This window comes from Osmia lignaria, chromosome 5 (assembly GCF_051020975.1).
Source record: "Osmia lignaria lignaria isolate PbOS001 chromosome 5, iyOsmLign1, whole genome shotgun sequence".
Lineage (NCBI taxonomy): Eukaryota > Metazoa > Arthropoda > Insecta > Hymenoptera > Megachilidae > Osmia > Osmia lignaria.
This window is the reverse complement of record NC_135036.1, coordinates 9,848,549-9,874,647: the sequence shown is the minus strand read 5'-3', so window position 1 is coordinate 9,874,647 and position 26,099 is coordinate 9,848,549. Positions and strand designations below refer to the sequence as shown.

General features: G+C 37.1%; 4 protein-coding genes across 8 annotated transcripts in view; 1 reads left to right on the top strand and 3 right to left on the bottom strand.

Moving 5' to 3' along the window:
* LOC117604775 (uncharacterized) overlaps window positions 1-10,659 on the bottom strand; it is a 60,892-nt gene extending 50,233 nt beyond the window's left edge. The window contains exon 1 of one of the 2 annotated variants that reach the window (XM_076688269.1): window positions 10,523-10,659. The gene's annotated coding sequence lies outside the window, so the exon portion shown is untranslated. Of the gene's footprint in view, window positions 1-7,486; window positions 8,044-10,522 lie in introns of those variants that run through there. The other variant, XM_034325235.2, reaches the window with a different exon arrangement.
* Window positions 10,660-11,743: 1,084 nt separating this feature from the next.
* Cog7 (conserved oligomeric Golgi complex subunit 7) lies at window positions 11,744-21,132 on the top strand. 3 transcript variants are annotated; one of them, XM_034325229.2, is made up of 10 exons: window positions 11,744-11,874; window positions 12,194-12,476; window positions 12,705-12,794; window positions 13,108-13,293; window positions 13,384-13,515; window positions 13,578-14,447; window positions 14,528-14,648; window positions 14,721-14,894; window positions 14,997-15,458; window positions 15,523-15,842. In XM_034325229.2, the coding sequence occupies exons 2-10, from the start codon at window positions 12,474-12,476 to the stop codon at window positions 15,693-15,695; spliced, it is 2,211 nt and encodes a 736-aa protein (XP_034181120.1). In that variant the 5' UTR covers window positions 11,744-11,874; window positions 12,194-12,473; the 3' UTR covers window positions 15,696-15,842. The 3 variants fall into 3 exon arrangements, with proteins under 3 accessions (XP_034181120.1, XP_034181119.1, XP_034181118.1); XM_034325227.2 differs by lacking the exons at window positions 11,744-11,874; window positions 12,194-12,476 and adding exons at window positions 12,523-12,636; window positions 18,469-21,132 and having other exon boundaries at window positions 15,523-15,710; XM_034325228.2 differs by having other exon boundaries at window positions 11,852-12,476.
* On the bottom strand, window positions 15,876-20,597 carry LOC117604772 (condensin-2 complex subunit G2). Of its 2 annotated transcripts, none has more exons than XM_034325221.2 (16): window positions 20,456-20,597; window positions 20,157-20,288; window positions 19,932-20,078; window positions 19,753-19,869; window positions 19,511-19,678; window positions 19,145-19,447; window positions 18,890-19,063; window positions 18,473-18,799; window positions 18,095-18,404; window positions 17,850-18,034; window positions 17,546-17,785; window positions 17,156-17,484; window positions 16,725-17,082; window positions 16,364-16,657; window positions 16,156-16,295; window positions 15,876-16,074 (listed from the first exon to the last, which is right to left on the bottom strand). In XM_034325221.2, exons 1-16 carry the CDS (start codon window positions 20,546-20,548, stop codon window positions 16,023-16,025), a joined length of 3,369 nt encoding a protein of 1,122 aa, XP_034181112.2. In that variant the 5' UTR covers window positions 20,549-20,597; the 3' UTR covers window positions 15,876-16,022. The 2 variants fall into 2 exon arrangements, with proteins under 2 accessions (XP_034181112.2, XP_034181113.2); XM_034325222.2 differs by having other exon boundaries at window positions 18,104-18,404.
* Window positions 20,970-24,534, bottom strand: JHBP-1 (take-out-like carrier protein). Its single transcript, XM_034325241.2, has 6 exons — window positions 24,359-24,534; window positions 23,626-23,724; window positions 22,515-22,665; window positions 21,769-21,902; window positions 21,548-21,697; window positions 20,970-21,132 (listed from the first exon to the last, which is right to left on the bottom strand). The coding sequence occupies exons 1-6, from the start codon at window positions 24,426-24,428 to the stop codon at window positions 20,978-20,980; spliced, it is 759 nt and encodes a 252-aa protein (XP_034181132.1). The 5' UTR covers window positions 24,429-24,534; the 3' UTR covers window positions 20,970-20,977.
* Window positions 24,535-26,099: the final 1,565 nt, after the last annotated feature.

Sequence of the window (26,099 nt, the reverse complement as noted above, 5' to 3'; positions counted from 1 at the left end):
GATCCGGAGAAGAAAATTTAGATACCAGTTTTGATTTGAACTGCGGGAGATCTCGGAATGTCTGTGTTTTTTCTTTTTTTTTTTTTTTTCGTGAAGCAACCCTCGAGACTGGCAAGAAAGGGAAACGTTTCCGTAACGAAGGCGGTACGAAGGGGAGAAAAGTTATTATCTGGAAAAATCAGCCTCGACGCGGTTTTTCTATAAATCTTACGGCATTACGTTCCTCTCACGGGTCGGTGAGAGGTGGTACCAGTTAAATGGGAAAAGTTTTGCTTTTAGCGAGCTGGCTCGCGGTTGCTTCGCACCGGGGAAAAGAGAAAATTACCCTGCTCGCGACTGTCGATGTCGTTTAAAAATGGAAAATCTGCAACTTTCGAGTAGACGAATTCGAAGGAAAAGATTAATAAATCGAGCATCTATTCAATCGTTATGAAGTTACTTGAAATCATTTTGATTTATGTATAAAAATACTCGTCAATTAATCGAGAACGAGCATCGCTTTATCGAACCACGATTTTCCGAATCGCTGTTACTTTACTGTAACCGACACGGCTTTTTCTGGCCGAATGTTCAAACAAACAAATAAATAAAAGGCAAACGGGAACGCGAAAATCAGGACGATCGACGTGTTTATCGGGTTCCCGTGGAATTCATTTGAACGAGCACACCTGTCGATTGCTCGCTGTCCGTTTTCGAAAAATCCGTGGATTCAATTTACCGCGTATAATCGCGCGCTCGGTGTCGTTTCAATTTCGGCTCGCGATAAAAGTCACGATACACGCGTTTCCAACGGCACCGATGATACAGGACGCGAAACACCGCGTCCATCGAGCGGTTTAATTAAGGCGGAACACGCTCGATGGACGTTTCCATCGATCGAAACACGAGGCGGCATGCTGAAATATGCAGAAAACCGTGGCATTTTCGACGCAACCCACCTCCTCGTCATCGTCGTCTTCTTTCATTTTCCGGAAAAATCGCATCGACGCTATTTGCGACGCGTGTGTTCCATTTAAACAGTCGAAAAAACCGAACCGACCGCGACACGATTTATTTCTTACGCTTCCTTTTTTAAGCATCGAATTCGAAACGGATTACGAAGCGATACGTAATTGACGATACAAGCGGAAGAATATATTATTCATAATTCATTCCCATAATGAGAAATTCGGTGGGGGAAAAATGTACCACGTCGCTCGCAACACTTGCTTTTTCTATTGTTGAACAACAGAGCAGCAGAACAGAATCGTTGTATTTTTCTGTAGAAAAAGAAGAGTTCCGTATCTCTTTCAGATAGCAAAATTTCACTGCTCCGAGAAGGACACGTAGCTACTATTCGCGGTTTGTTCCGCTACTTCCGGTATCCCAGACTCGCTGAACTGACTACTTTCAGGAAGAACACCTTTTTGCACGGGACTCTTACTGTTGTCTCGTTTTTTCTTCTCTATTCTGTGCCAAGGATTTGCACGAATCGAGCTCATTCTTCTCTTGTATATTCGAGGAAGAAATGTAAAGAGTATCTTGAGGCTTGTTAATAAGGATCGGTCGAAGAAAAGATCTTAGCTCGAAGAATCTCTTTTTCGAATATCTTATCAGTCGGGGAACGCAGCTACTTCAGAGGCACGTAAAAGGAAAGATGTAATTTCCTTCTCCGTTTCGGATTATCCAGTGGCCCTTAAATCATGGAAATCCGACTAATTCAGTTTCACAGAAGGAACTTTTCTTCTCGGTGAAATTCCAACGCTACTCTTTTACTTGCTACTTCGATGAACGCAACAATGCTACGAGAATAAGTAACAACAACAAGTTTCTCTTGCCGTTACTTTTTTCACTTTGAAAAGGAAAAGAGTGCCGTTTCGCGGGTCGAAGAGGATTCGCTGGATCCTCTTGGAAAAACACGCTTCTTCCACGGGTGAAACGCGTGCAAAACGAACAGGCAGAGATCCAAGAGGTCTCGCTTTATGGCACACCATGGGGAACGCAAAGAACGATTATTCTTCTCGCGAAGAGAAGCTTTATATATTCTAAAGTGGCCTCCTTCTATCTCCTTTGCCCCGATGGAATCGCGAAACTTGCCAACGCGAACGCAGTTTCTATTTTTCTCTGTTTGTTCGTTCGCAAAAATAGGAATAATCTACGATACGTTTCTGTGACTTTGTAACGATTACTGTACGCGATGCATCGCAGACCGGTATCAAATTTTGTTTTGTTTTTCAACGAAGGTCTGCTCGATAATTTATATTTTACGACCTTATGAATCACTCTTATCGGCGGAAACAATTTCCAGGCTGTACTCGTTTCACGAAAAAGGAATGAAACGAGCGCGAATCTAACTACTTTTCAACGAAACGAGTAATATACAACCTTTTTCGAAGCGATCGCGTTCTAAGAATTTTCAGCGAATCTAACCGGGAAATTTTCCCGATACCTGATAAGGTATCGTCAATGACGAGAAGTGAAATAAGTGATGCACAAAAGTGGAATTTTATAAATCCAGGGATCAGTTTTTCATCGGTCAAGACGAGATATATCAATTACTAATCATAAAGTGAACGGTTGTTAAAGTGGAACGAATTCGAATAAAACATAAATCGGGGATAGCGATGGTGTTCGAAATTAGAAATGTTTGAAAGTTTTTGATGGTTTCGAAAGTGTCGAAAGTGGTGGTATCTTTCACGAAGCATTGAAAATCAATTCGGTTTGCGGTCGCGACGTGTGAACGTCGCTTGAATACTGTTTTGGACGTAACGTGTGAAAATCAAAGAGATTTCACCGTGGCGCATCGTGCAACAAACCAAGAGATTCACCTCTTTTTCCTTTTCCGGAGATTAGCAACCTTCCTCTACGGCATACGGTTCGACACCTCTTGCTCGCAATCCTATCGACGTTTAATTGTCCCCGCGGTTGCTTCTTCTACTTACCCGTTCAACACGCACGGCTATCGTTTCGCGAAATTATACCGTGCGAAAGCGGTATGTGCCATGAAACGCGTGGGAAAACGCTACTCGTACCGGGGCGAATAATTTGATGGAAAATCGAGAAATCATCGCGTCGGGCATCCTACTTTTCCGCTAACTGAATGTTAACCGAAAGAAAAACGATAAGATGAACTATTACTCCGAAAAACAAACAGGAGTACGAATGTTCAACGGTTATTCGTACGATGATATTTCTGAAACGAGTCACAGAGAAATCTGTGAAATGAATTGAAAATCGTTTCACAAGTTTCGCGATAGCGAAAAAAGCGTTAGTGGTTGTGCGCGCACGCGCTAGTAACTTTCACGGGTACATAAATTGAGGAACGACTCATGGAATTTCTCTTAATTCCGTTGGTGTGCCTATTTTTTTTTTCTTTTTTGTTAGTTATCGACTTTTCCATAGGTGGCTACGTCAACGTTTAGTTTTGCCTCGGACGGTATTAATCATACTCGCAATTTCGCCCGCGGCATTATTCCCGCCACGGAATTTAAAGTTTTTGCCCAGACGAGCCGAGAGGGAGAGAAAGCCACCGAACATCGATAGACAGTGGCTGCGTTTTGAAATTCGATCTACTTTGCTCAATTTCATCACTCTCATCATCTATTTTCTACGGGACGGAAAATTTCCTCGTAAGCAGAAACTACCGTTAGAAATAAAAAGAAAACGAAAATAGTATAAACTTCGTACTCCTCCCAGGGGCTTAGAAATAAACCAAGGAACTGGTACTCGTCACGACCTATTTATTACTGTTTACTAGGAAAAACGTGCTAGTAACGATGACGTTATAAATCATCCTCACAAGTTTAGATTAGAGATACACGAAAAAAAAATAACGACAATATTCCTTGGTAAAAGAAAGATTCGTCATTAAGTATAATCTCCTATACACAAAGTTGAAAAAACCTTCGTTAGACAGACTTGAAGTAAAAAAAAAAAAAAAAGAGCGTTAGAAAAAGTTGCAGCATTATTTTCTGGCTTTTAGAGACAAAGATTATTAGTAAGAAAGAAAAATTCCCTAGGCCAAGTGTAGGCCTAGGTAACTTACGTACACAATCGCTTATAGCGTTTCGTTTAATATTTACACGCGAAACAGAGCGTGCTGCTGGTGGCGACGAATAAAAACGATAACAGAAACGATACAGCTAATTATCTGTTTCGTTCTCTGTCTGTTAGTACTCGCTCTCTGTTTGCAACAATGGTACGAAGAGAAGCGGTAACGGCGACGCAAATAATATCAAGCGTTTCGAACGTTTACGCGGGTCACTATCCCGCGTTACAGAAATACGCGCGGAACGGAACGGAACGGAACGGGACGATTGAGCGAGAGGGGAATAGGAGCAGCACACGCCGCACAACGGAGAGCGCGCATTTTTCAACGGCACGGAAAAAGATTGAACGGGGCCGGAGTCAAGACGTTCGCACGGTTATCTTCGATATTGACTCGAATCCCCACCAAGTTTTTGCCTCTCCGCGTCGCGTCGCTCCGCGCCAAACCGCCTTCGTTTGCTGCATCCAGTCTGTACACTGGTGTGGGTTCATACTAGCGTACCGTACGATTCAATGGTGTATTCGAGAAGCCCTCGATAAATACGCAATTTGTTATTCGCGGGGGAATAAAGTCTGGAATGAACGGTTTTTCATTGCGATTCGGATAAAGGCTGAAAACCAACCCCACCTACTCGACACCGGTCGATTCTAATTTCCGGTTGAAACGCTGAATTTTTTGGCGGGAACGTCGCGGAGTTCAGTGCGCTCTCGTACGTACGTCGTATCTTTTCCTCTGATTGCGCAATTGGTTGTTTTCGAAACTCGAACGAAATATGAAAATAATTTTCGAATCGCTGATAAACGTGGATGTACGTTGGAAGCGTACGAGTTAGAAAAATAATTTTCATAGTTAAATGATAGACTAGTTGATAACGGGCAAGTGGAAAGAAGAGGTCGTTCGCACCGTGACGGGCAAGCCGTAATATGCCGCGGCATGCTTCGGAACCGCATGGCTGCGTGAGCTCTCCTCCACATCGTCGTGTTATTTTTCTCGATCGACCCGACGCGACAACTTGTTTTGCTCGCACACTCTGCTGCTCCTCCTGATCAATCCCAAACATCGATCTCTCTTTCGATTGTCGCCGTGTCGTCGTCATCGTCGCTGTAACTTATTAGTCGCGTTCCTACTCTTCTTTTTCTCTATCCTCGCAACGAGAGACCATGTTTCACGCCGCGTGGTAGCAACCTTACTTCTCGACAACTCTTTGCGGCATAACTTGCGGCAACGCGTTTAAAAAGTACCGAATACATTAGACAATGTATTTTAGACACCTAACAAGGTATTTGATACGAGATGAAAAGAAAAGTTTAGTAAATTCACGGTTGCTTTCGAACGATATCTTCCGTTTTCTACCGTACGTGAAAGAGAACGTAGATTTGTAATTTTTATTTGGAAAATTTCAAGTTTGATGCTGGCGACGCCGATTGCGTAATCGCGGGGCTCTTTACAATCTAGAATGATCAAGAAGCGTTTCAACCTCTCTATCAACGCTCCTCTCGCTTTTATCCCGCCGTTGCCGATCGATGGCGTGACTTATTTTCTGTTTTTCTCTTTTCTGCGAGGGGAAAAAAAGAATGTATGAAAAATAACGAGGACGTGGAAAGTGTCGATTTCCCATGGTCAACCACGAAAAAGCTTGTAACGCGATCACTTGTGATGTCGATCGGTAATTTTCCGACGTATCGGTAATGGCGATCGGTCGGGTCGTATTTTATTTTTGGAAAAACCCGTTGTCGCCTCGCCGATGACATAAATTACCGCAACGACGACTAAAGCAACCGGCTGCACGTGTTAGAGAAAATTGCGTATAAGGCAAGTGGTCTGCGATGACGTCAAGTAGTTGCTCTTTTTCGAACAGTTTAATAATTTGCTGTGACGCATCGCGTCCACGGAACCACTATAAGAGATACGGACGAGATAATTCTTACGGAAAAAACGAATGAAAAGTACACCCTGTGTACGGCGTGATTTTTCTCCTTTCGAGATAACAATTTCAAAATCGTCCAACATATATCATTAGAGATACTACAAAGAGAATCGAGCAACGCAACGTTGTTGTTCCTTCGATAAAGATTCTATACGAGCCAATGGTAACTCGCGATATTCGTCGATAAACATAAATATAGCGCGCGATTATTCGCGCGAAAAATATTTTCTAACCCGTGTATGTTGAATCCGACGAGAAAACGCGGAGTTACGATCGCGCGAAGAAAAGAAAAAACGGAAAACGTAAATGACTCGCAACGTAATACATTAAATTATTATGTAAATTATTCTGGTAGTTTACGAGTCGGTTCGCAAAAACGACAAAACCGATTAAAGGTTTTCCTGGAATGAAAAATTTCCACGTGATAAGCAGCGCACAGTTAACTATCATTGTCGTTTACTGCGTGGCGGTATTCATGGAAAGCTCCTTCCTTAATCTGATTCGTAACGATGAGTCAGTTTGAAATCATAACGATTCAAAAAATTTCGCAACTCAAAGAGACGCAGTAGACAATTTCTTGATACGAATGTAACGAATTTTTATTTCGACCACGTGTTTCCCGCTAACAGAAGCGAGTTTAAGAATTCTCGCGGGCTTTGATCGTTCATCTCTCGTGTTAAGTTCGCTAGCACCGCGAAAAATAAACAAAGCTCCGATTATACTTCGATCGGTTACACACTTTGATGCGCTATCTCTCGAGCATCGAACGCGTGCACGTGCTGAATCGTCGGTAACGTTCAAGTGTCAAGAACCCCGCCTACGTAGGAGTACGTACGCGCGATTCGAATGAATTACGGAGCTTTTTAAGGTTATGTCTGTCGTTCGAAGACAGCAAAGGCAAAGGCTGCCGCGAAAAAGACGTGGAAAAGAAATCGTCTGTTATACGCGTTCGCGTAGAATCGCGAAACACGACGTTTCGTTTTGACTCGTGTCATTCTACAAGCGTGTTCTCGTTTCGTCTCTTTCTCTCTTTCCTCCATCTCCCTTCTCTCGTCTAGATTCTCCCTCTCGCCGCTTGGTCGGACGAGGCTCGACACAACGCGCACACATAAGCGTGCGCACACATGTAACGAGTTACGCGAAAACACGCGGCCGCGTCAATGAAGGCGAGGGGTCGGCTTGACAGGCGGCGTCCTCATCGTTTCTCACCGGGACTGTCATCGTCATCGTCGTTATCGTTAAAATTTGCAATCGGAAAATTCGTGTCGACGCTTCTGTTTGGACGAGGCGGTGGAGGGGAATGAGCGCGGTTTAAAAGCGCGACGAGGAAGGGGAAGAACGCGAGAAGGGAGAGAGTGAAAAGAGAAGGAGAGAGAAAAGGAGGGAGAAAGAGAAAGAGACGCCGGTCTAACATGGCAGACGATGCCATGCAGGCAGAAAAAAACAAGAGATCTAATGTTCGAGGGTGTGACAAACTGAAAGACAGTAAAGACGATATAGGCTTATATGAAATGTATTTGTTGTGTACTCACGTTTCTCGTGTGTTGTTTTCCTGCGTCGTTCTTACAGTGGTCGAAGGAAGAACGAAGAAGAACGTGCAGCGAAGAAGAGAACACCACGCGGGGTCACGCACTCCGTTCCGTGCGGGTCTCGTCAACGGAAAAACAATACCCGGCGTCCTTTCTCGTTTGCTATGTGTCCCTTTCCTTGTTGCCTGACACGGAACGATCGAAGTAAACCACCAGCGCCACACAACAACGCGCGTGTGTTACAAAGTGCGTCGCCTTCGTTTGTTGTTTTTGATAACGCAGGTGTCCCACGGGGCGTGGAACGGTGCGCGGCACATACAAACGTTTTACGCACGAGGATCCTCTCTAACGAGGAGACGTGACGAAGAGACGTGACGAACAAAATGGCGTTTGCCGGACCGCCCGCGCGCGATCAGGTGGAAAATGCCGGAATGCTGCTGCTAGGAAAGATCGACTGACTGCCGAGGTCCGCGGCCCTAAGTGGTTTGACGTTAAGAACGAGCTGAACGAGCAAGAAAGAGAAACAGAGACGGACAAAGACGAAAAGGATGAGAGAGGGAGGAGGAAGCGACTGAGAGAACCGTCAACGTACACGAGCGAAACAAGGAGAGAGAGTACTAGAGCGAGACTACCGAGAGTCGAAAGTAAAGGAAGGGATACGACCAGTGGTGGGGGGAACTGAGGGATGGTTAAAACCGAAGGAGGGGGAACATCCCACTATTTTCCACTGTCCTCGGATGACTTCGACTACCTTCGATTGCTTTCGACTATAAGCAGGACCGTCTCGTATTATGTCTAATGCGGGTGGGAATTTTCCCGCTGTTAGAAACAAATGCTGTAAACACACTCTTACAAATCTTGCTAATACCTTTAAATACGCTCGCAGCACCCTCTTTGATATTATTTCACGTCTTTTATTCGATAAAATTCTTAACGCTTCCTTTAAAATACCACGATACAAGTTAAGATTCTTGCGTTGTGTTTTTATCGAATATTGACATATGTAAACACAGAAAATGAACTATTGCATCGATAATATAGTTTACATTATTTCCTATTATCTCCACTTTCATTGTTTTAAATTAAGGGGCAACATGTTTTTCAATTGTTCCCTACCGTTCGAAAACAAGTATCTTAAATACACACAGGATTTTGCAATAGACAATGTATTCAACGTGTCAAAATACGACTGGATTCATATCGTACACAATGAATCAGTAAAGGAACTTATGAAAAACGGGACATCCGCTAATAAAATCACGCAACGAATATTCGCATCGTCACCTTACAAAAAGTCAGAAAAGTGTTCCGGTTCGATTTGAAGCCAACCAGAAGAGACCTCTTATAAGGACGATTGGGTTCAGAAGTTTCGTGGAAAAAAAAAAAAAAAAAAAAATACGCGATACTCTACGGTTTAATAACCGAGTTTGGTTCTCCTCGCCGTTTATACGAAACGTTAGTCGATTAAGAAGGTTTTATGTAACGGCGCCTAACACCCGCCCTACGACGCGATGATTCGAGACCCGTGTGTTTCTTTCCGGTCCACTTCGTTTCGTTTCGTTTTAATTCGTTTCTTTCTCTTCTCTCTTACGATCCGTTTTACTATGTTCGTTCGTTATATACATTCGTTCGGCCGTCTCGCGAGGAATTTCTAAAAATCAATATAGGCGCAAAGCGAGGAGGGGCCGCAAAAAAATTCGATATCCCGTTCGCCTCGTTCCTTTTTACCTTTTTATCGTCTCTACGTTTTCTTTTTTTTTTTTTTCTTTTCTTTTCTCTCTCTCCCTCTCCCTGCAACGCGAATTGCGCAGTCGAGAGGTTCGCCTCGTCCCCTTACGGGTCCCCAGGGGGAAGCATGGCTATTCGAATCAACTCGATCTTCGAGGAACAGAATTCACGAGGTGGCTGCGCGAACCTACGGCCAACGAAGGAAGCGCGGGAGAGTTTATTTTCTCAGAAGTGTAGCGCGGACTCGGTACAGTCTCTGTCGTTACCAGCTGAATAATTTCTTCCTCCAGCACACGCTCGCATAAATGAGCGTAGGTCTCTGCCATTGAACGCGATAATCAAACATCACGAAACAGATTCGAATCTTACTTCTAACGAAAGATTTTCAACGAGATCATCGTTCCATGGGTTAAGGACCTGTTACCATGGAACGGTTGATCGTGTTGTATACTAGATGAACGAAACGTACCTCACCATCTTGTACGTTCGAAAAAAATCACCGAGGTATAGTTGTGTATGATGGAATAGAAGCAAGTTCTATAGCGATCGTATCCGAACTAGATTGTAAAGATCATTAATTTCATTCGGCAGCATCTTCGCTGTATTTACTTTGCAAAGTGCCAGACGATAGCGTTGATTGTCTTTGAAAAGTTTTAGCGAGCCACGAGAATGAAATGAAGTTACACGTTCGACCGTTGGATTCTCTCGATCGAAAAACTTAACGAAGAGTCGGATCGTTGTAATTTAAAATGACAGCGAACAATAAGTAGCGATGAATACAAAGCGCTATATGGGAGGGGTTATACAGCGGGAGGTGGTGCTTACGGAATTCGTGCATTAGGGAGTCATTCACCCTAAGCACAAATACTCGCCCTGAATTTTATGAGTAATTGTCTGAGGGTTCGTCAAGCAGAAAAACCAGGATCGAAGCTTGAAGAGCTTAAGCATTGGTGTGTTTTAGAAATTAAGATAAGAAAGAAAAAAATAATTGGCTGGTCCAGTGTATTGTATCGCAGCCAGATGTAATCCCAGTACCATAGTCTAAAGGTCGACAGTATTTCACAGAAATGCGCGTTGGTGGATCCAATTCGGACCAAATTGCAGCGTAGACGCTCGCTGATCGATTGTTGCGTTTCTATCGATAAAAAAAAATCGGTTCCCTATGTTGCATAGGTGACGACAGGACAGAGGAGTATCGGAGTTTATCGCGCGTCGGTAACCACTTGCAGTGTTTTAACACGAGTGCTTGGTCTGGAAGTGAGAAAGAGAAGGTAAAAAAGAGTATCAACGTTACCTGTTCTCTGAACTCACCGATTCTCTGGTTTTTGGGAAATCTGTCTGTTGTCCCAACCGGAAGCACTTGGGAGGTTGGTTGGTATCTTGGAGAACGTTTAGCCAATCCCGTGGCCTGTGTCTGCAAATACAGGCTTGGGATTGGCTGGTAAAGCTTCAAGGCCGAGGATACCTCTTACCCTTCCTACGGGCCGTTGTATCGCGTACTCGTCCTGGGACCAGGTACAATGGTTTTTCCGTAGAAAGGTAATGGTTCCATAATTTTTACGCTTTGCAAAAGGCAAGGTTCTGTTCTACCCTCGATTCTTGTTACTTCACATTTGCAAACGAGAATCTTGTAACAAAATTATAGAACCAATACGTAGGTTATGAAATAATTGCAAGCTTTCTTTAAACGTATGCGTTATGAAAAAGAAAGGATTAACGTTGGCGTATAATTAAAAGAACGATAACATTATTTTCGATGATGTAACAGGGTAAATCAAGATGGAGGATTTTGAAATTGTTCCAGTCTAGTCGAATTGAAGGGCACTTTATCAGCGGCACGCATTCGTATGCACAGCGAGATTACAAAATTGGACTTCTGATCGACGCACTTTATATGCGACATTAAATGCATACGGTTCTAATATACTCTACTGATTGAGTCTGATTGTCGTCCGTAATAAAGTTCAACTTTATGTGAAAGAATAATTTCCTCGTTACACGTTGAGAGAGCGTCAAATTTCGAGATATTATTTCAAATCAGCGATATAAGAAAGAAAATGATAAGAAAAGGAAAAAAGCCGCAAGTTATTGACATTTCCTTCGCGTATAATCTCGAGGCAAGTGCAAATAAGGTATCGAATCGAATATCGCGAATGCTTCGAATAATCTAATGACGTACATATTAGGTCCGCGGTAACGTATAAAAACGAACACACATGCGAGGTGTATAGCTGAACCTGAGAGGTAGCCTTTGCTCATCGGGACGATGCGTTCAACGCTCGCAAAGAAAAGGGCAAAGTACAGTTGTGTTGCAGTTCCGCTCAGCTAGCTCTCCTTATTTTCGTCGAGGCTAAGGCTATTTCGAGGCAAAATTCCAACTTCCAACTGTTGCGCAAATCGTCACGCGCAAACGCAGTCTCGGAGGCGTGGCAATCAATAAAGGGCCCGGAAGCGGCCGATAACATGCTGTTCTCCATTTTCTCTCCCTTTTCCTCTTCGATTTGCCGCATCTTGGTAGCCAGTCAGAATCCCCAAACGCGAACTTGTGAGTTGCGAGGAAACAGCGGTGATGATCGCGACGGGGTGAAAGAGTAGTGCGTCTTTCAGGAAGTGAAAGACCTTTTCCGCATAAGTAGTATCCGTCTGGAATCCGAGATACAAAAGTCATTTTGTCACAATTTTCATAAAAAAAAAGAACACTCGATTTAATCGTTGTTTTTTATTTTTATCATGAATCATTGTTACTTTAACGTTCATTTTCTAGTATTATCATCAATAATCTATCGTACGGCGAGCACAACGTTCAAAAATTTCTCGCGATTCTCTCGTATTTAGTCATTGATTGAACGAAATACGATAACCTAGAATCGCGTATCGTAACCGCAGCATATATTGCACGACATTTGCACGATCGATCCGTCGAGTAGTTGTATTCTGCAAACACTGGTTCTGAATAATTTATAAACATAATTTGCAATACAGATGTAACGGAACGAGAAACAGTCTAATTTGTTGTAATCCGTTATAAAATATAAGAGCTCGTATCTGGGTCCCGGTATCACGAAACGCACAAAGTGCAGCAAAGAGATCCAACTGCAATCAAGTTACTTCTGCGCTATGCGGCGGTAGGGAAAAAGTAGTAGAACGTACAGAAAATAAACTTCATCCCTATACTTAAAAACGTCATCGTCTACGTTGCACGGTTTATAATTTGTTACTTTTCAATAATATACCGAGTTTGTTGCAATTTAAAATTAAAACTATGGTAAGCAGCACGAAGCCAGTGCATCTTTAACCTTTTTTTTATATTTTTCGTTCGTTAATTTATGTTATTTAGATTGAAAACTTCCAAGCAAGAAGATCTACTTCGAGCTGTTATTATATCATGCGAACGCAAAGAGTTTAAAACGATTATAATATTTCTTGTAAAATCTTAGAAAATTCTTGAAAATAAAAAATGAAATAATTCCTAACCTTAAATCGATGCTTTCAGGATGTGTCTGCGTTTTCCGAAGATACTTTTGATGTCAAAGAATGGATTAACAAAACTTTCAAATCCGCCGAGGCACAAGAAAATAAGGATGTAAGTTGTGTTCAATGATGGTGTTCTGGATTGCGCCGATTCTCTTCGTGTTTTTAAATTTCAGTTGCACCAGTACAGTCAGGACCTAAACTGACGGCTTCCAGTGCACCGCGGTCAATGACACCGTGTTTCTTTTTTGATGATTTTTTTTTTTACCATATTGCAGATGAAAATTTTATTGTTAAAGAAAAAATGTATTTTAGCTTCTAGTTTGTTTGATACTTTTAGAGAATTATAAAAATGATTTTTCAGATAATCCAACAACTTTGCACAACTAATATGACTTCATTTGATAATGAAATTATTTTTATAGGCATTTGTTTCATCCCTAGTAATGAAGTTACAATTATATGTGCAACAAGTCAATGGTGCTTTGGAAGAGACCAGTCAGTCTGTACTGTCAAGTTTACCAAGGGTTCTAAGGGATACACAACTTTTACAGCAAGAAGCCATAGCTTTAAGTGAAAAAATGGTTGCTGTTAAACAAGAAATAGAAAAGGTTTTACTGTTTAATAAAAAGGATTTTCCTTGGAAAACTACCTATATGGATAAAATTCTTATAACATTAATATTTGTTTCTTCCTTCTAGGTTGAAAAAGACACTGCATCATCAATGGCAACATTAGAAAAGATAGATAAGATAAAAACAGATTTACAGACTGCCAAACAAGGTTTACATGAGGCTGATAATTGGACTGTATTGGCCAATGATGTTGAGGAGGTATATTACATAGTAGAAATAGGATAAACGGATTTTTCCTTATATTAATTTCAATGTTATAGGTATTTGAATCAGGTGATATAGAAGCTATTGCAAACAAATTGTTCAGTATGCAAAAATCACTGGCAATGCTTGTGAATGTTGTTGATTATGAAGATAAAAAGTTGCAACTGGAAGGTTTAAAAAATCGTTTAGAAGCAATGGCTAGTCCAAGATTAGTACAAGCATTTACTGCTGCAAATTTAGAAGAGTCCAAAGTTTATGTGGACATATTTAGTAAAATGGACCGGTTACCACAACTCCTTAAGTATTATCACAACTGTTTGAAAATCTCATTGGGGCAAGAATGGCGTAGAACTATTGAGTTAGCTCAAGATGAAAATGTCTCCTACTGGTTACATACCTATTATGATAAGCTGTTGTCCACTTGGAATGATCAAGTGAAATGGTGCCATCAAGTATTTCCAAATACTTCAGTTGACATTATAGTCGAAGTGTATGCTGATCTTCTAAGAAGTTTAGATCCAGGCATTCCAGAATGTATAGAATCAGTTTTGAAACAGCATTCAAATGCTATGCAATTGTCGCTATTGCTCGAACTTAAACAAATCACAAGACATTTTGTAGTGAACCTACAGGGTGTTATCGAATCATCTTCGCACGGAAAATTACAGAATTCGAAATTGTTGTCATTAGCGCAAGCAATATATTCACCTTATGTTCCATATGTTGTTAAGTATCATGTTTATGAAACTGCACAACTAGAACATCAGCTACAATCTATCGATAGTACCCAAGATGATTTAAGTGATACAATCAGTACTCTTTCCCTTAGCATTTCGAGAGTAATGGAGTATGCCAATGAAGCAAATAAAAGATGCAAACTGTTTACAGATGGTTGTGGATATCCTGGTTTACTAAAATCTTTAAATGTACGTTACTCGGCCAAAGATTCTAGGGCAAATTAATCACTTTTATCGAATACGTCGTAACATTTTATTCGTGTTTGTAGACTTACTTTAATAAATATCTTGAAAAGTATCAAGCAACCATACGGCAATTGGAACGCAAGAAAGTGAAACACGAGGATTGGAACTTGTTTCAAATGTGTCTCACTTTGATGCAAACTATAGGTAGCATATACATCATTGTTAGCCGTAATTTTTTTTTTTTTTTGCAAAATTCTTACATTTTGATTTAAATAGGCGATCTTTTGGGCCAAGTACAGCAGTTTGAAAAGTGTTTGGTAATCGATATAACCGAGGCTAATAATAAATTACAAAGTACGACTGATAGTGTTTTCAATCAATACAAAAAATTACTTTTGAATACATCGAATCAGACAGACCTAGAAAATTTGGTTTCATCTTTCCAAAAAGGTAATAACGAACTCCTGTACGAGAATAAAACTACACCCGGAAGCCTCGAACAGCATAAAACAACTACTGTTTCATACTTGATATAATCATTTTCTCTTGCAGAGGAAGAAACAATTCTTGATGCTATAATAAAATCTATTCACAAATTGTGCTCGGATTTACATCGTGCAACATACGAAGTGATATTTGCTCCTATTTTTACTCAGTTATTATTAGTACAAAAGGCGCCCGCATGGTCGAACGAAACAAATAAAATGACTCATTTAAGCGCAGACTTACCTGATTATAGTTTTGCACCTCAAGAATATATAACACAGGTTGGGCAGTATTTGATGACGTTACCGCAGCATTTGGAACCATTCTTGCTTAGAGAAAATCCGAGTCTCAATCAAGCGCTAAAAGCAGCAGATCCTCAGTATGCGCAGGGTACAACTGAATCTGGATTTACGGGTATCTTGTTGGATATTATTGCTAAAGGAACATGTCAGATGTTTCTGGATCAAACTCTAGGAATTTGTCAATTTCTAAGCTCTGCCGCCTGCAAACAACTTGCTACGGACATAGGTATATCGTCTATTGTACCAAACTATTAAAATATTTCACATTATCCACATAATATATTTTATAGATTACCTTGGTAATGTGCTAGAAGAACTTGGTTTATCTTTGTCGGAAAATTTGCAACATATGTCCCTTTTATTGAGATTATCGCCGGAAGATTATCAAACCGGAAGTTCCGGATGTAACGCCAGAGTTGTAGCTGCGGTGAGGCAAATGCGAAATATCACGTTTTCTGGGTAGTGAATATGTAAAAAGGTAAGTATGTTTTAATTATTGTATAAAAACTGCATTTCTATAAATAGAATATATTTTTATAACGTGAAAATTATAAAATCTCCTTAGTATTATTTTATCAGTATATAACACAAAAGACCCGATTTATAAGAATTAATTTTATATAGTTTGTACTTTTATTTTTCGTATAAAAATATCTTTTTTATGTTATATAAAATGTAAAAAAATATCACGGAAGTTATATCATCTGCTTAAATTGTTAATTACATAACATATACATATCTTATACATATTAAAAATACGCCTCTTGTTAAATAAATAATACATTATTTATCATCGGTTTAGTATTGCATCTATAACTATATTAGTTGCATCACATATGGATCTGAAAAGGTAAAATTTTTTATTTTTATAATCATCGGTAACATAATATAATATTGCTATGATAAATGAAAACTAATGGTACCTATCAAATGAAGTGTAATAAGACTGATTCTGGTTGTGTGCTTTGGATGCTAGTGTTATATTTTTAAGTTTATTGATAACTTTTTTATGAGATGATTTGAGCATCCGACGTATCACAACTAACGCGGAAAGCATGTCAATCTGAAATATAAGAAAATATATTATCAGTAAAATGTAGGCTATTACATAGTCTATCTAAAGATACTTACTCTCGTATAATTAGTTATTGCTCCCGTTAATACCTGTATACTTAGTTTTTGGTATTTTTTTATGTCTAAAATAATTTTTAATATTTTCTTCGCTAAATAAGGGAAAGTCATAGTTAAAATACTTTTTTCTACAGTAGTTGTACTTTGAAGTAGACGAGTCATCTCTGTGCTTATGCTGCTAATTGCAACATTAAGCATAATAGTTATATATGGGAGACACATGTCTTGATCGTTAAAAATACTTTTAATTATAGAAAAGTACTTCTGTGTCAATTCGCGCAATACTATCAAATTCTGCAATCAATAAATCAGATATTTTAATAGGGGTAATATTTTTAAAAATTATTTCAAGTGTACTTACGTTTGTATATTTAATTAGAATATCTTTTTTACATTTAGTTAAAGTAATCATTGTAACATATACAAAATTTGGTACAACTATATTTATTAAATTTGGTTCTTGATTTTCGTAAGCTATTTTACTAAAATCTAATGCAATCATTATTGCATTAAATGCATTATTCAGGAAAGCCACACCGATTTCGGTAGGTAAACAACGGCAATATAAAAGTACGATATCGCAACATAATTTTGGGGTACTATTACACCCTTTTAGTAATAAATTTGAGATATCAAAAGTAATTTTTATTAAATCCATACAAGTGGAGTAGTTCTCTATAGTATCCACATCTATGTGCGATATATGTGGTATCAGTATCCTATATTGAAAATAACATTTAAATTATTATATTAAAACAAAAAGTAATAAAAATATCCAATTAGTTTTCATACCTTTTAACCCATAACAAAATTTCTGAGAAATGTTGTGATGCATCAAACACATCTTCTTTATGTAACAAAGAGGTCATCGATACATACTCTTTAAAAAATGTTACAATTAAATCTTTGGATTTCACGCCATTCATATTGCAGTCGTTGCTTAATTCTTTTTCAATGAAAATTTTTAATCTATCTAAATTTTTCCAAAACCCGAGTAGATTTTCATGATACTTATTTATTAGAACCGATTGATGCTCGACATGTAGCAAATGTTTCAAAATACGTAAACTTAATTCCAAACCTTGCTCATCTATTTTAAACACAGCTGAGTCAATAGGGTTCTGGAACAATAATAATTTTTTAAATTTATTATTATAAATATTTGTGAAGCATTATTTGTACCTCGTTATGTTGCGGATTTATATCTAAAGATTTCGCAAAAACATTCGTCAATGCAAATAAGATTGTGTCTCCTTTATTCCACTTCATGAGACCATATATAATTGTAAGAACTGTATCATCACAAGTATTGGGATCATACAGTTGTTGTACTAACATTTCTGCAATTTCATTAAAGTTTAGGAAAAACTTTGGAGGTATGACTGAGAATAAAAATATTATCGATTCATTTACTGAAGTTCCCTAAAAAGAAAATTGCTTATAGTTGTATAATTTAAACAATTGGAATAATCTTTGAATCACCCACCTCAAAATACTTAAAAAATTCCGGCAATATATTTGCAGTTACTTGCAAAATATTTGTTTTCTCTGTGTTGAAGTTCCCTTTTTCTATGTTCTCAACGTTATTTAGTAACAATATAGCAATAACATCGACATATATTTGCATTTCTTTATAACCGAGATCTTCTTCGAAATCGTTTATATATTTCACTAAAAATTAAACTGTTAGTGTTTCATCTGGATATGTAATTCAATCATATAAATTTTTACCATCTTTACAATTGCTTTCTTCATTATTGAGCTTCAATTTTTTATTGCAGTCTTTTTCCGATATTTTTTTTAAAGTTAAGCATTGCATTTCCTCTTTCATTATAGATAAAATGGTTTCAATAATTTTCACCGACTGATTGCAGTTTATAACAGATGTAGAGTGAAGACAAAACCTTCTAATAGCATTTAAATTTGTCATTCCTACGTGTGTGATTTCATCTGTCATGTGACTATAATCTACACTATTTAACGATATACATGACCAAGTGAGTTTTATTAATTCACGCAATAAAAATATATTTTGAGTAGTCTGAAAATCATAATATTATAACATCCTGTTTGCAACAATGCACATGTTACTATAATTATGTTAGGCACCTCTAAGCGATCAAGAATGTACGTTAAAGGTACTATATTCCAAAACGGCATTTCAAATTGATTTTGTACGTGCCAAAGAAGTTTGATTAGCGCATCTAGTACCGCGCTGTCTTCATCGTAAATGCTGTATGAAAAATTTCGTAGAAAATCCTTAATTATCTTATGTGATCGTTTATGAACTAATACATTTTTTAAACCAATGAAAACATTTGCTCTCATTTCAGAATTGCTGGAATTTTTTGTATAACGTAGTAAAATGTTTAACCAATTGTGAATGTAGCTGTTTGGAATATGATTCCAATACTTTCCTAACATTTTGAAAAGACCCTGAGAACGTTTAAAATTATAGGATATTAATAATTAGGTACAATTTTAATTGAAACGTTTAGGGTATCAAATCGTCGATACAAAGCTTACGGTCATGGTAATATTGCAAACTTCATAATCGGAATCATTTAGAAGATCGGTTATCATCTCATAATATTTTTCAAGATACGTTCTATATTTAGCTTGTATAGCATACGTAAAATGTATAGAGCTTGTAATGAAAAGAATTTCTATTGCATTACATCTAGTGTAAGAACCAGGTGCCTGTGAAAACAATTATATCCAGAATTCATGCAAAAACATGTACATACGTGTATGCGTACATATATTTCTTTTTATTAATACCTTTAAATGCTTCCAAAGTAAAGGTTTACATTGACTATGAATCATTAGTCTTACTGTTTGATTTTTATTATGATGAATAGCAGTCAAAAATGAAAGCAGATTTTTGCCGAGTTTCCCCCTTCCCCTGGAATCTCTATGTGTATGAAAACAATGAAAAATAATATCTTGAAAACAATTTTCAACAATAAATTTTTTCAATTTTCTCGACGTATTCACCCACGCTGTAACATATAAATCTGCATATCTGGTAATATAATTATGTCCAATATCTTGTAGTACTACCTTCACATTATTATGGATTCCCTAGAAAAGTTAACATTAAATCTCATATAGATTGATATGTCATTGTATTATTAGAGTATGTACCAAGATATATTGCTCCCCAAGTGTAAACAAGTGTAGTAACAACATCCGACCTTCTTCAAATGACATTACAGTATTCTCTCTAACAAGTTTAAGTAATTCTTGTACATCTTTAGTAGATTTTAATAATATAATACTAGACTTTATCTCATATAAACGTTTTACATGTAACTAAAACCAAAGTGAATCATGTTAACATCAGAAATTTACACATATGTTATATGATTTGCTTAATGTAGAATTACCAATGAAGATTTACAGTTTTGGATGAGGTATATTAAAGCATTTGTTATCACTTTCTCTTTCCATATCATGTCTAATTTCCACCAGTTTTCCAGAAGACATGATATTTCATTCTTGACCTAGAAAAATGTTGTTACTTGAAATTTGTTAGAGATAAGAAGCATGGTTATAAAATACCAACCTGTTCATTTTTTATATTAGGAAATATAACGGAATGTAACAACATTACATTTTGTAATAGAAGATTAGGTATAAACATTCGTTGTGTAATTGTCTCAAGTGTTATGGCAGTTATTGAACGTATTAATTTGATCATCACACTATATTCCTAAAATTATAATGGAAATATTAGGGTGAAATATGACTTAAAATGATGAATTTATTAAATTTATGTAAATGAACTTACTTTTGTATACCTATCATTGTTTGATGACCGTGTGTACAACTTTTTAGCTTCAAACAATATACTTTTCACATGTTGCCAAAGTTCACAAAGTTCATCTTCTGATAATAAGACAATGTTTTTCACATTGTGGTTCTAGAATAACAATTCATTGTAAATAATTTTTTATAACATCATATAAACAGTAAAAGAAACCTAACCATTTAAAAATTTGATACAAAGGTTATCACAAATACTATGTATAATGTATGAAAATACATATATAAATTATAGCTTAAAGTAAATTTTGCATTGATAGATACCAATTTGCCACATATCCTGTTTGCAGTTGGACTTTTACTTTTTAAAATCCGGAACAATACTTCATCTCTTAATAATACACGTTGACGTAACATTTTTTTAAATAATTCCACGATTTAGTTTATAAGATTGTATTTGAATTCGTTATACATTTTTTTAATAGTTAAAAAAAATAAACAATGTCGTTTATTTTATACATATTGGATAAGTTTCATTTATCTTACATTCGACTAAAACTACTCGATGACTTATCCGACTAACTCTGCGGCAGTCGGTAAGTTGTCAACTTATGTAATTACACTGTAATTATAATATAATATAATTACACTGTAAAGAATATAAACTGTAGTAATTTTCATGGCAATATTTAAACAGTTTCTTTATTTTAATCCTGATACTTATACATATAACATAAATATATTACATTTTTGGCACGTGAAAATATTTTATCCAGATTTATTTTACAAAATACATTAATAAGTCTCAATGTGTTTTACGCATGTACAAAATGATGAGTATTAAATTTACGATGGGGGGAAGAGTTTATTAAATGGTACACGACTGTATATTTCGTTTGTAATTTTCGCGAAAACTAAACCGAAAGTTTCTTCGTAAGGCGCCTGGAGTTCCTTGAAGAGCAAGTCAGAGTTCTCGTTGATGAAACGATTCATTTGCTCACCTAGAATGGAAAAGAAAGGTATGAATACATTAGACTTAATTAAACGTATCAGTCATGTTTTAAACATTTTATATACAGTCAGTATAATAGAAACATTGAAATGTTAAACGCATTGTCGTTTTTTTCAATCTTAACGATAACCTTGATGAATAACTAGGATAATATTTCTCAATGGAAATGGAAAAAAGATAATTGTTATTGCTCTTTGACGTGCATATTAAATTAGTAGCTTCAAATATTTATGAATTTATGAAAGAAAACAGAAATTACATATCCTCTGTAGTGATACCTTTGACAAGTTTGAAACATGATAATGCAGTTTATTAATTTAGATTTAAATTTAATGTAAAAGCATGCGTTCTTCCTGCGTTTTTTACAAGAACTTCTAATATATGATTTTATTACGGGTACTTACCCAAGACACTGTCACCGTCGAAAAGATTTTCGAATCGTAATGTCACGCGAGCAGGGGAGAATTTCACCCCGAATTTCTTCACCCTCAAATAAGTCTCTCCGTTCTTTTGGTATTTTTCACAGTATATGCTATTGTGAGTCTTTAGATCGTCTGAAAAATAGATATTCCACGTAAAAATTGTTACACCAAAATTTTCTTAAGCCACTACCGAATATACCCACACATGGTGATGTTAGATTTGCCAGAACCTCTGATGGGCAACAGTAATATTCTACCATCGACTTTGTAATCAGCTACGAAGTCCACCTGAGGATTTAAAGAATCCGACGACAGTAGACACTTGTCCCAGTCGATGCTGAAGAAAAAAGGAATAAACAAGAAGAACAAGAATTAATCATCGCAACACCTTAGATTTAATTACCTCGTAACAATTCAACGAGTTAGTTTTTTCTTTCGTTGTTTCTACACAAATGACGTCTACACGTAGTCATATATTACATACTATTTTTAATACAATAACACGAACGATCATATGCTACATATTGTTGACAACTATAAACCGACGTGTCGTCGCAGTCATATTTGGTGGACTTTTACAAACATGATCATCGATGCACATCATGAAGTTCTTTCGCGAATGATTGCATAAGTTCTAACGAGTAGACCATTCGTATTGGATTAATTTTATTTACGAGCCGTTTTTGTAATCTTCATGATTCCGCCTCGGACCGTAAATAACTGACTCGGTGTATGCTAGCTGCCTCATTTTCATACTTACATTTGAGGCAGTGTAATTGAGGAATGTAATACATCATTGGGAAGCTATGAGCAGAGAAACCTAATGAGGAGAGTTTCGACTTGCAACTCGTAAGCTTACGAATAGAGAAACCCAAGGAGATCTCCCAACTCCCATCATAAGCTTTCCAATTAAAGTTTAAGAATAGGAGAAAGGATTTTAACAACTTACTGGTAGTTCTGAATTTGAAGCTGCTTCGTGAGGCCATACAGTTTGATATTTCTGTATTCTTGCTTAAGCGTAACTGATCCTTGGGATTCACCAATTTTCACGCTGTCGACAGCCAGCGGTTCTATCGGAAGGATCTTGAAACTTTTCAAACCTGCAATGATAAAATATTATGTGAGAGACTCCTTGTGGTTCAGCTTTTGTCAAAGGCTCAGAAAATGAGAATATCTGCAAATTGCTACTCGCGATTATGTCGGAGAAACTAATGCCAGTTTTGAGGAAATGCACAACGTGCATTGCTCCGGTGAAATCAACGCAGAAATCGGTTCATAGGATCGCATAATCGATCAAGAAAGGAGAAAGAAAATGTGTGTAAAAAGTGGCATGTGTTGATGTTGAAAGAAGAAGGAATGAGTTTCACTTGGAATTACTTTGATTTCTAAAGAAAATTGGAAGCTAATGAATTTTGCATTAGAAAATTTCATTTTTTTATTGAAGAACACTAATTGTGAGTGTGATGATTATTTAATAATAATCAAAAATATTAAAAACACGATTAAATGAAAAGTACTCGTTTGATAGTAAAAGCAACGGAGATACCTGTTTCTCAATGAAAATTCCACGATACAGTGGGGAACACGATCGGTCAGGTGAAATAGTTATGTAACCGGTGGCATAATGACAACTCGACGGTAACTGTATATGTAGTACAGCGATAATGACTTTTATACGAGTGGTTGTTTGACCGTTCATAAAGTTCAATAGTTCATTTAATGGTACACCGAACGATTAAGCAATCACGGATTTTCGTTCAGGTTCTTAGGAATCTTTTTGTCAACGAAAACTCAAAATTAATTTTGAAGAGTTACTTAGGAAATAGTGATAGTTAAAAAAATTCCACTTGTATCTTTCTCACCTCGATATTAAATAGCTATTACATTGCATAAATTATTCAGCACAGATTTATCTCGTGTGAATCTAAATTCTACAGTTAATTAATTTTAATCAATTTGAAGGATTGCAAAACCATTAGTATCCTTCGTTTCTCATTTTACAAAATGCATCATTGCGATTTCTTCATTCTACAAAAAAAAAAAATAATAAATGCACTTACCTCCAGCCAATGAAACAATGGCATTTTTCGCCGAATTACTGATGCATTCGTAGTACTCCTTGTCTGGTAGCGTTCTACTGCATATCTTGAAGGTGCTCGCTGAAAAAAAAAAAAGAAATAAATGACAAAAATGTCGCGAACAAGGGTTACGTAAACGGGTTGCAGTGGATCCAATAAAGTGCAGCACCAGTTACGAGAAGCCGAACTGAAGCTCGGAATTGACTTTCTCTTTAAGTGGTCTAATAACTTTTCGATCGAGTTGCGAAAAATCAATTGACCGTTTCACTGGGATACCATTGCCTACCACTTTACACTTTTTACTACTTTTTTATCCTAAAATCTCGTAGGTCATTTTCGTTTCGCTTCACGACATTGACCTTAATCCACAGATTCATGTGCAACACGTGGCTCTTAAATTGATTCTTAAGAAATGAAAGATAGAGAACATTTTTCGTATGTCCAGTAGACAAAACTCAGATGTCACAGAAAATAATAGATTAGATTTATCGACAGTGAAAAGAATTTTACATGAATTCAATTTGTTGATTGTTTTGATGTTGATGCATGTGCACTTGCACTGCACCCCAGTTGAAAGAATTCGATTTTCGAGTAATCAAAGGTGTCATTAACAGTATCACTCAAGAAACAGAAAGTTAAGTTACAAGAAAATCCATCTTCACGAAAATCTATTGATTTTCATTGTTGATTAGAAATAGAGAAATAAGTAACTCACGTAAATCAATTGCAAGGACCATCGATAACAGGACCGTCGCGACGATCAAAGTTGTAGAAATCCTCTTCATTGTTAGATCGGTCCTTTAATCCCCTCGATAAACAATTCACGATTTCTCTAGCTTCTTCCCGATGATTATTCCTTCGGACAGTTGAATGTGGACTGAAAGAAACGTTCATTGATGCAGTCTATTTAAGCAGCACCATTACCCCACCATCAGGCTGACCAGGAAACTTTTGCCTCTTTCTTACAAGATTATGAAAAAAATAAAAAAATAACCTTTTCGTATTATATTTGAAACGGACTAATACATGGCCACTTAAGATGATTCACCTGAAAAATGGAAAACTTTTCTTGTTATACGTGCTTCCATTCACGACTTCCAGTTAGGCTCCAATTTAATGTTGTAATATATAATCTTTCATTATTTCTTGAAATTTCCATTCTTGAATAATAATAAAATAGAAATTATTATCTACATGTTTATACCGGTGATTCTGATGTTTAACTTTTTACATCGAATGATACGACATTAGGCAATTATTGCTTAGTAGATATTGCAATGAAGAGATTCAAACGAAGGAGAAAAACTAATTGTTTTTCTTTTTCGATGGTTCCTTTATCCTCTGTTGAAAGCGTTCACTTTGAAAGTAAAAGTGCTTTGCATGCACACAAGTTTGCACGTTGCTCCTTTTGCTTTTTCTCCCTTTTGAACGTCGCGAGTCAGCACCTCGAGACGTTTATTGACCGAATTAATTTTTGTCCCTGTATTTGTACAGTGATTTCATTTAATCGTGAACATCTTCGAAATTAGATCACGACAAATTATTTGGTAATCGTGTGTATTTAAAAAATTACTATTTTCATTATATTTATGAGGAAAGTGGATATTAAAATTGCTGCTGGATAATTAATTACGTTTTTAGTTCATTAGAATTTCTTTAAGAAATGATTTCGTAAAAGACACACAAGTGCATACTCTGTTTCATTCCAGTTGAAGCAATTATGCAAGTCCTAGGTACGATAAATTGCATCGTGTGATGTTATCCAGACAAGTTGTTTATTATACACCTGATTAGTTATTATTTTTCTTCTACTGAAAGGTCGCTTGCGCGTCATAGGAACTATATGAAAAATATTAAATATTTAGTGACCAAATGTTTATTCATTAATCCGCTTGATAAACGACCAATAATTATTTTGCTATAGATATAAATATTTTAAGTAGAAAAAACTTAATAAACATTTGTCTGCGGTCAATTAGAATAAAATGACATCTGTCTATTAAAAAGGATAGAAAAAGTGGTAAAAGTTAGTTTTGTATGGCTATTAATACATAAACATGATTCAGTACGATAAAAACAAAAGGATGCAAAATATCGAAAAAACGATTTGATGAAGATGACAGATGCCATTGGAAAATCACGCGTGTTTAAATAAATCTGTTGCATTGTAACTTTAATGAAGTTTCGAGAACTCATTACCAACACTTAATTAGAGTTCTTATGGTAGTGCGGCATTAACTAATAATTAGGGAAAATTATATTTTGAAATCGACATCATCAAGGCCTAAATCCTATCGCAGAGTGCGTTCGCCAAAAGTCAGTAGGATCGATCCTTCGGTAAATGATGTAAAATTGATATATCATCGATTTATTACCTTGATAGACTATGAACGTTCGATTAAATATGCACAGCTTTACCTGGTTCGAAAAGAGCAAGGTTATCAATTCACGGTCAT

Bases quoted from the DNA above. Each gene is read 5' to 3' on its own strand.
- Cog7 (XM_034325227.2), top strand. From the start codon at position 12,538: ATGTTATTTAGATTGAAAACTTCCAAGCAAGAAGATCTACTTCGAGCT. The intron at 12,795-13,107 runs GTAAGTTGTGTT...TTATTTTTATAG, and splicing joins AGGCACAAGAAAATAAGGAT to GCATTTGTTTCATCCCTAGT. The intron at 14,649-14,720 runs GTAGCATATACA...TGATTTAAATAG, and splicing joins CACTTTGATGCAAACTATAG to GCGATCTTTTGGGCCAAGTA.
- JHBP-1 (XM_034325241.2), bottom strand. From the start codon at position 24,428: ATGAAGAGGATTTCTACAACTTTGATCGTCGCGACGGTCCTGTTATCG. The intron at 23,725-24,358 runs GTGAGTTACTTA...TTTTTTTTTCAG, and splicing joins GGTCCTTGCAATTGATTTAC to CGAGCACCTTCAAGATATGC. The intron at 21,903-22,514 runs GTAAGTTGTTAA...TTTTTTCTTCAG, and splicing joins CTTCAAATTCAGAACTACCA to CATCGACTGGGACAAGTGTC.
- LOC117604772 (XM_034325221.2), bottom strand. From the start codon at position 20,548: ATGTTACGTCAACGTGTATTATTAAGAGATGAAGTATTGTTCCGGATT. The intron at 20,079-20,156 runs GTAAGTTCATTT...TTATAATTTTAG, and splicing joins ACAATGATAGGTATACAAAA to GAATATAGTGTGATGATCAA. The intron at 19,679-19,752 runs GTAATTCTACAT...CTTTGGTTTTAG, and splicing joins AAAACTGTAAATCTTCATTG to TTACATGTAAAACGTTTATA.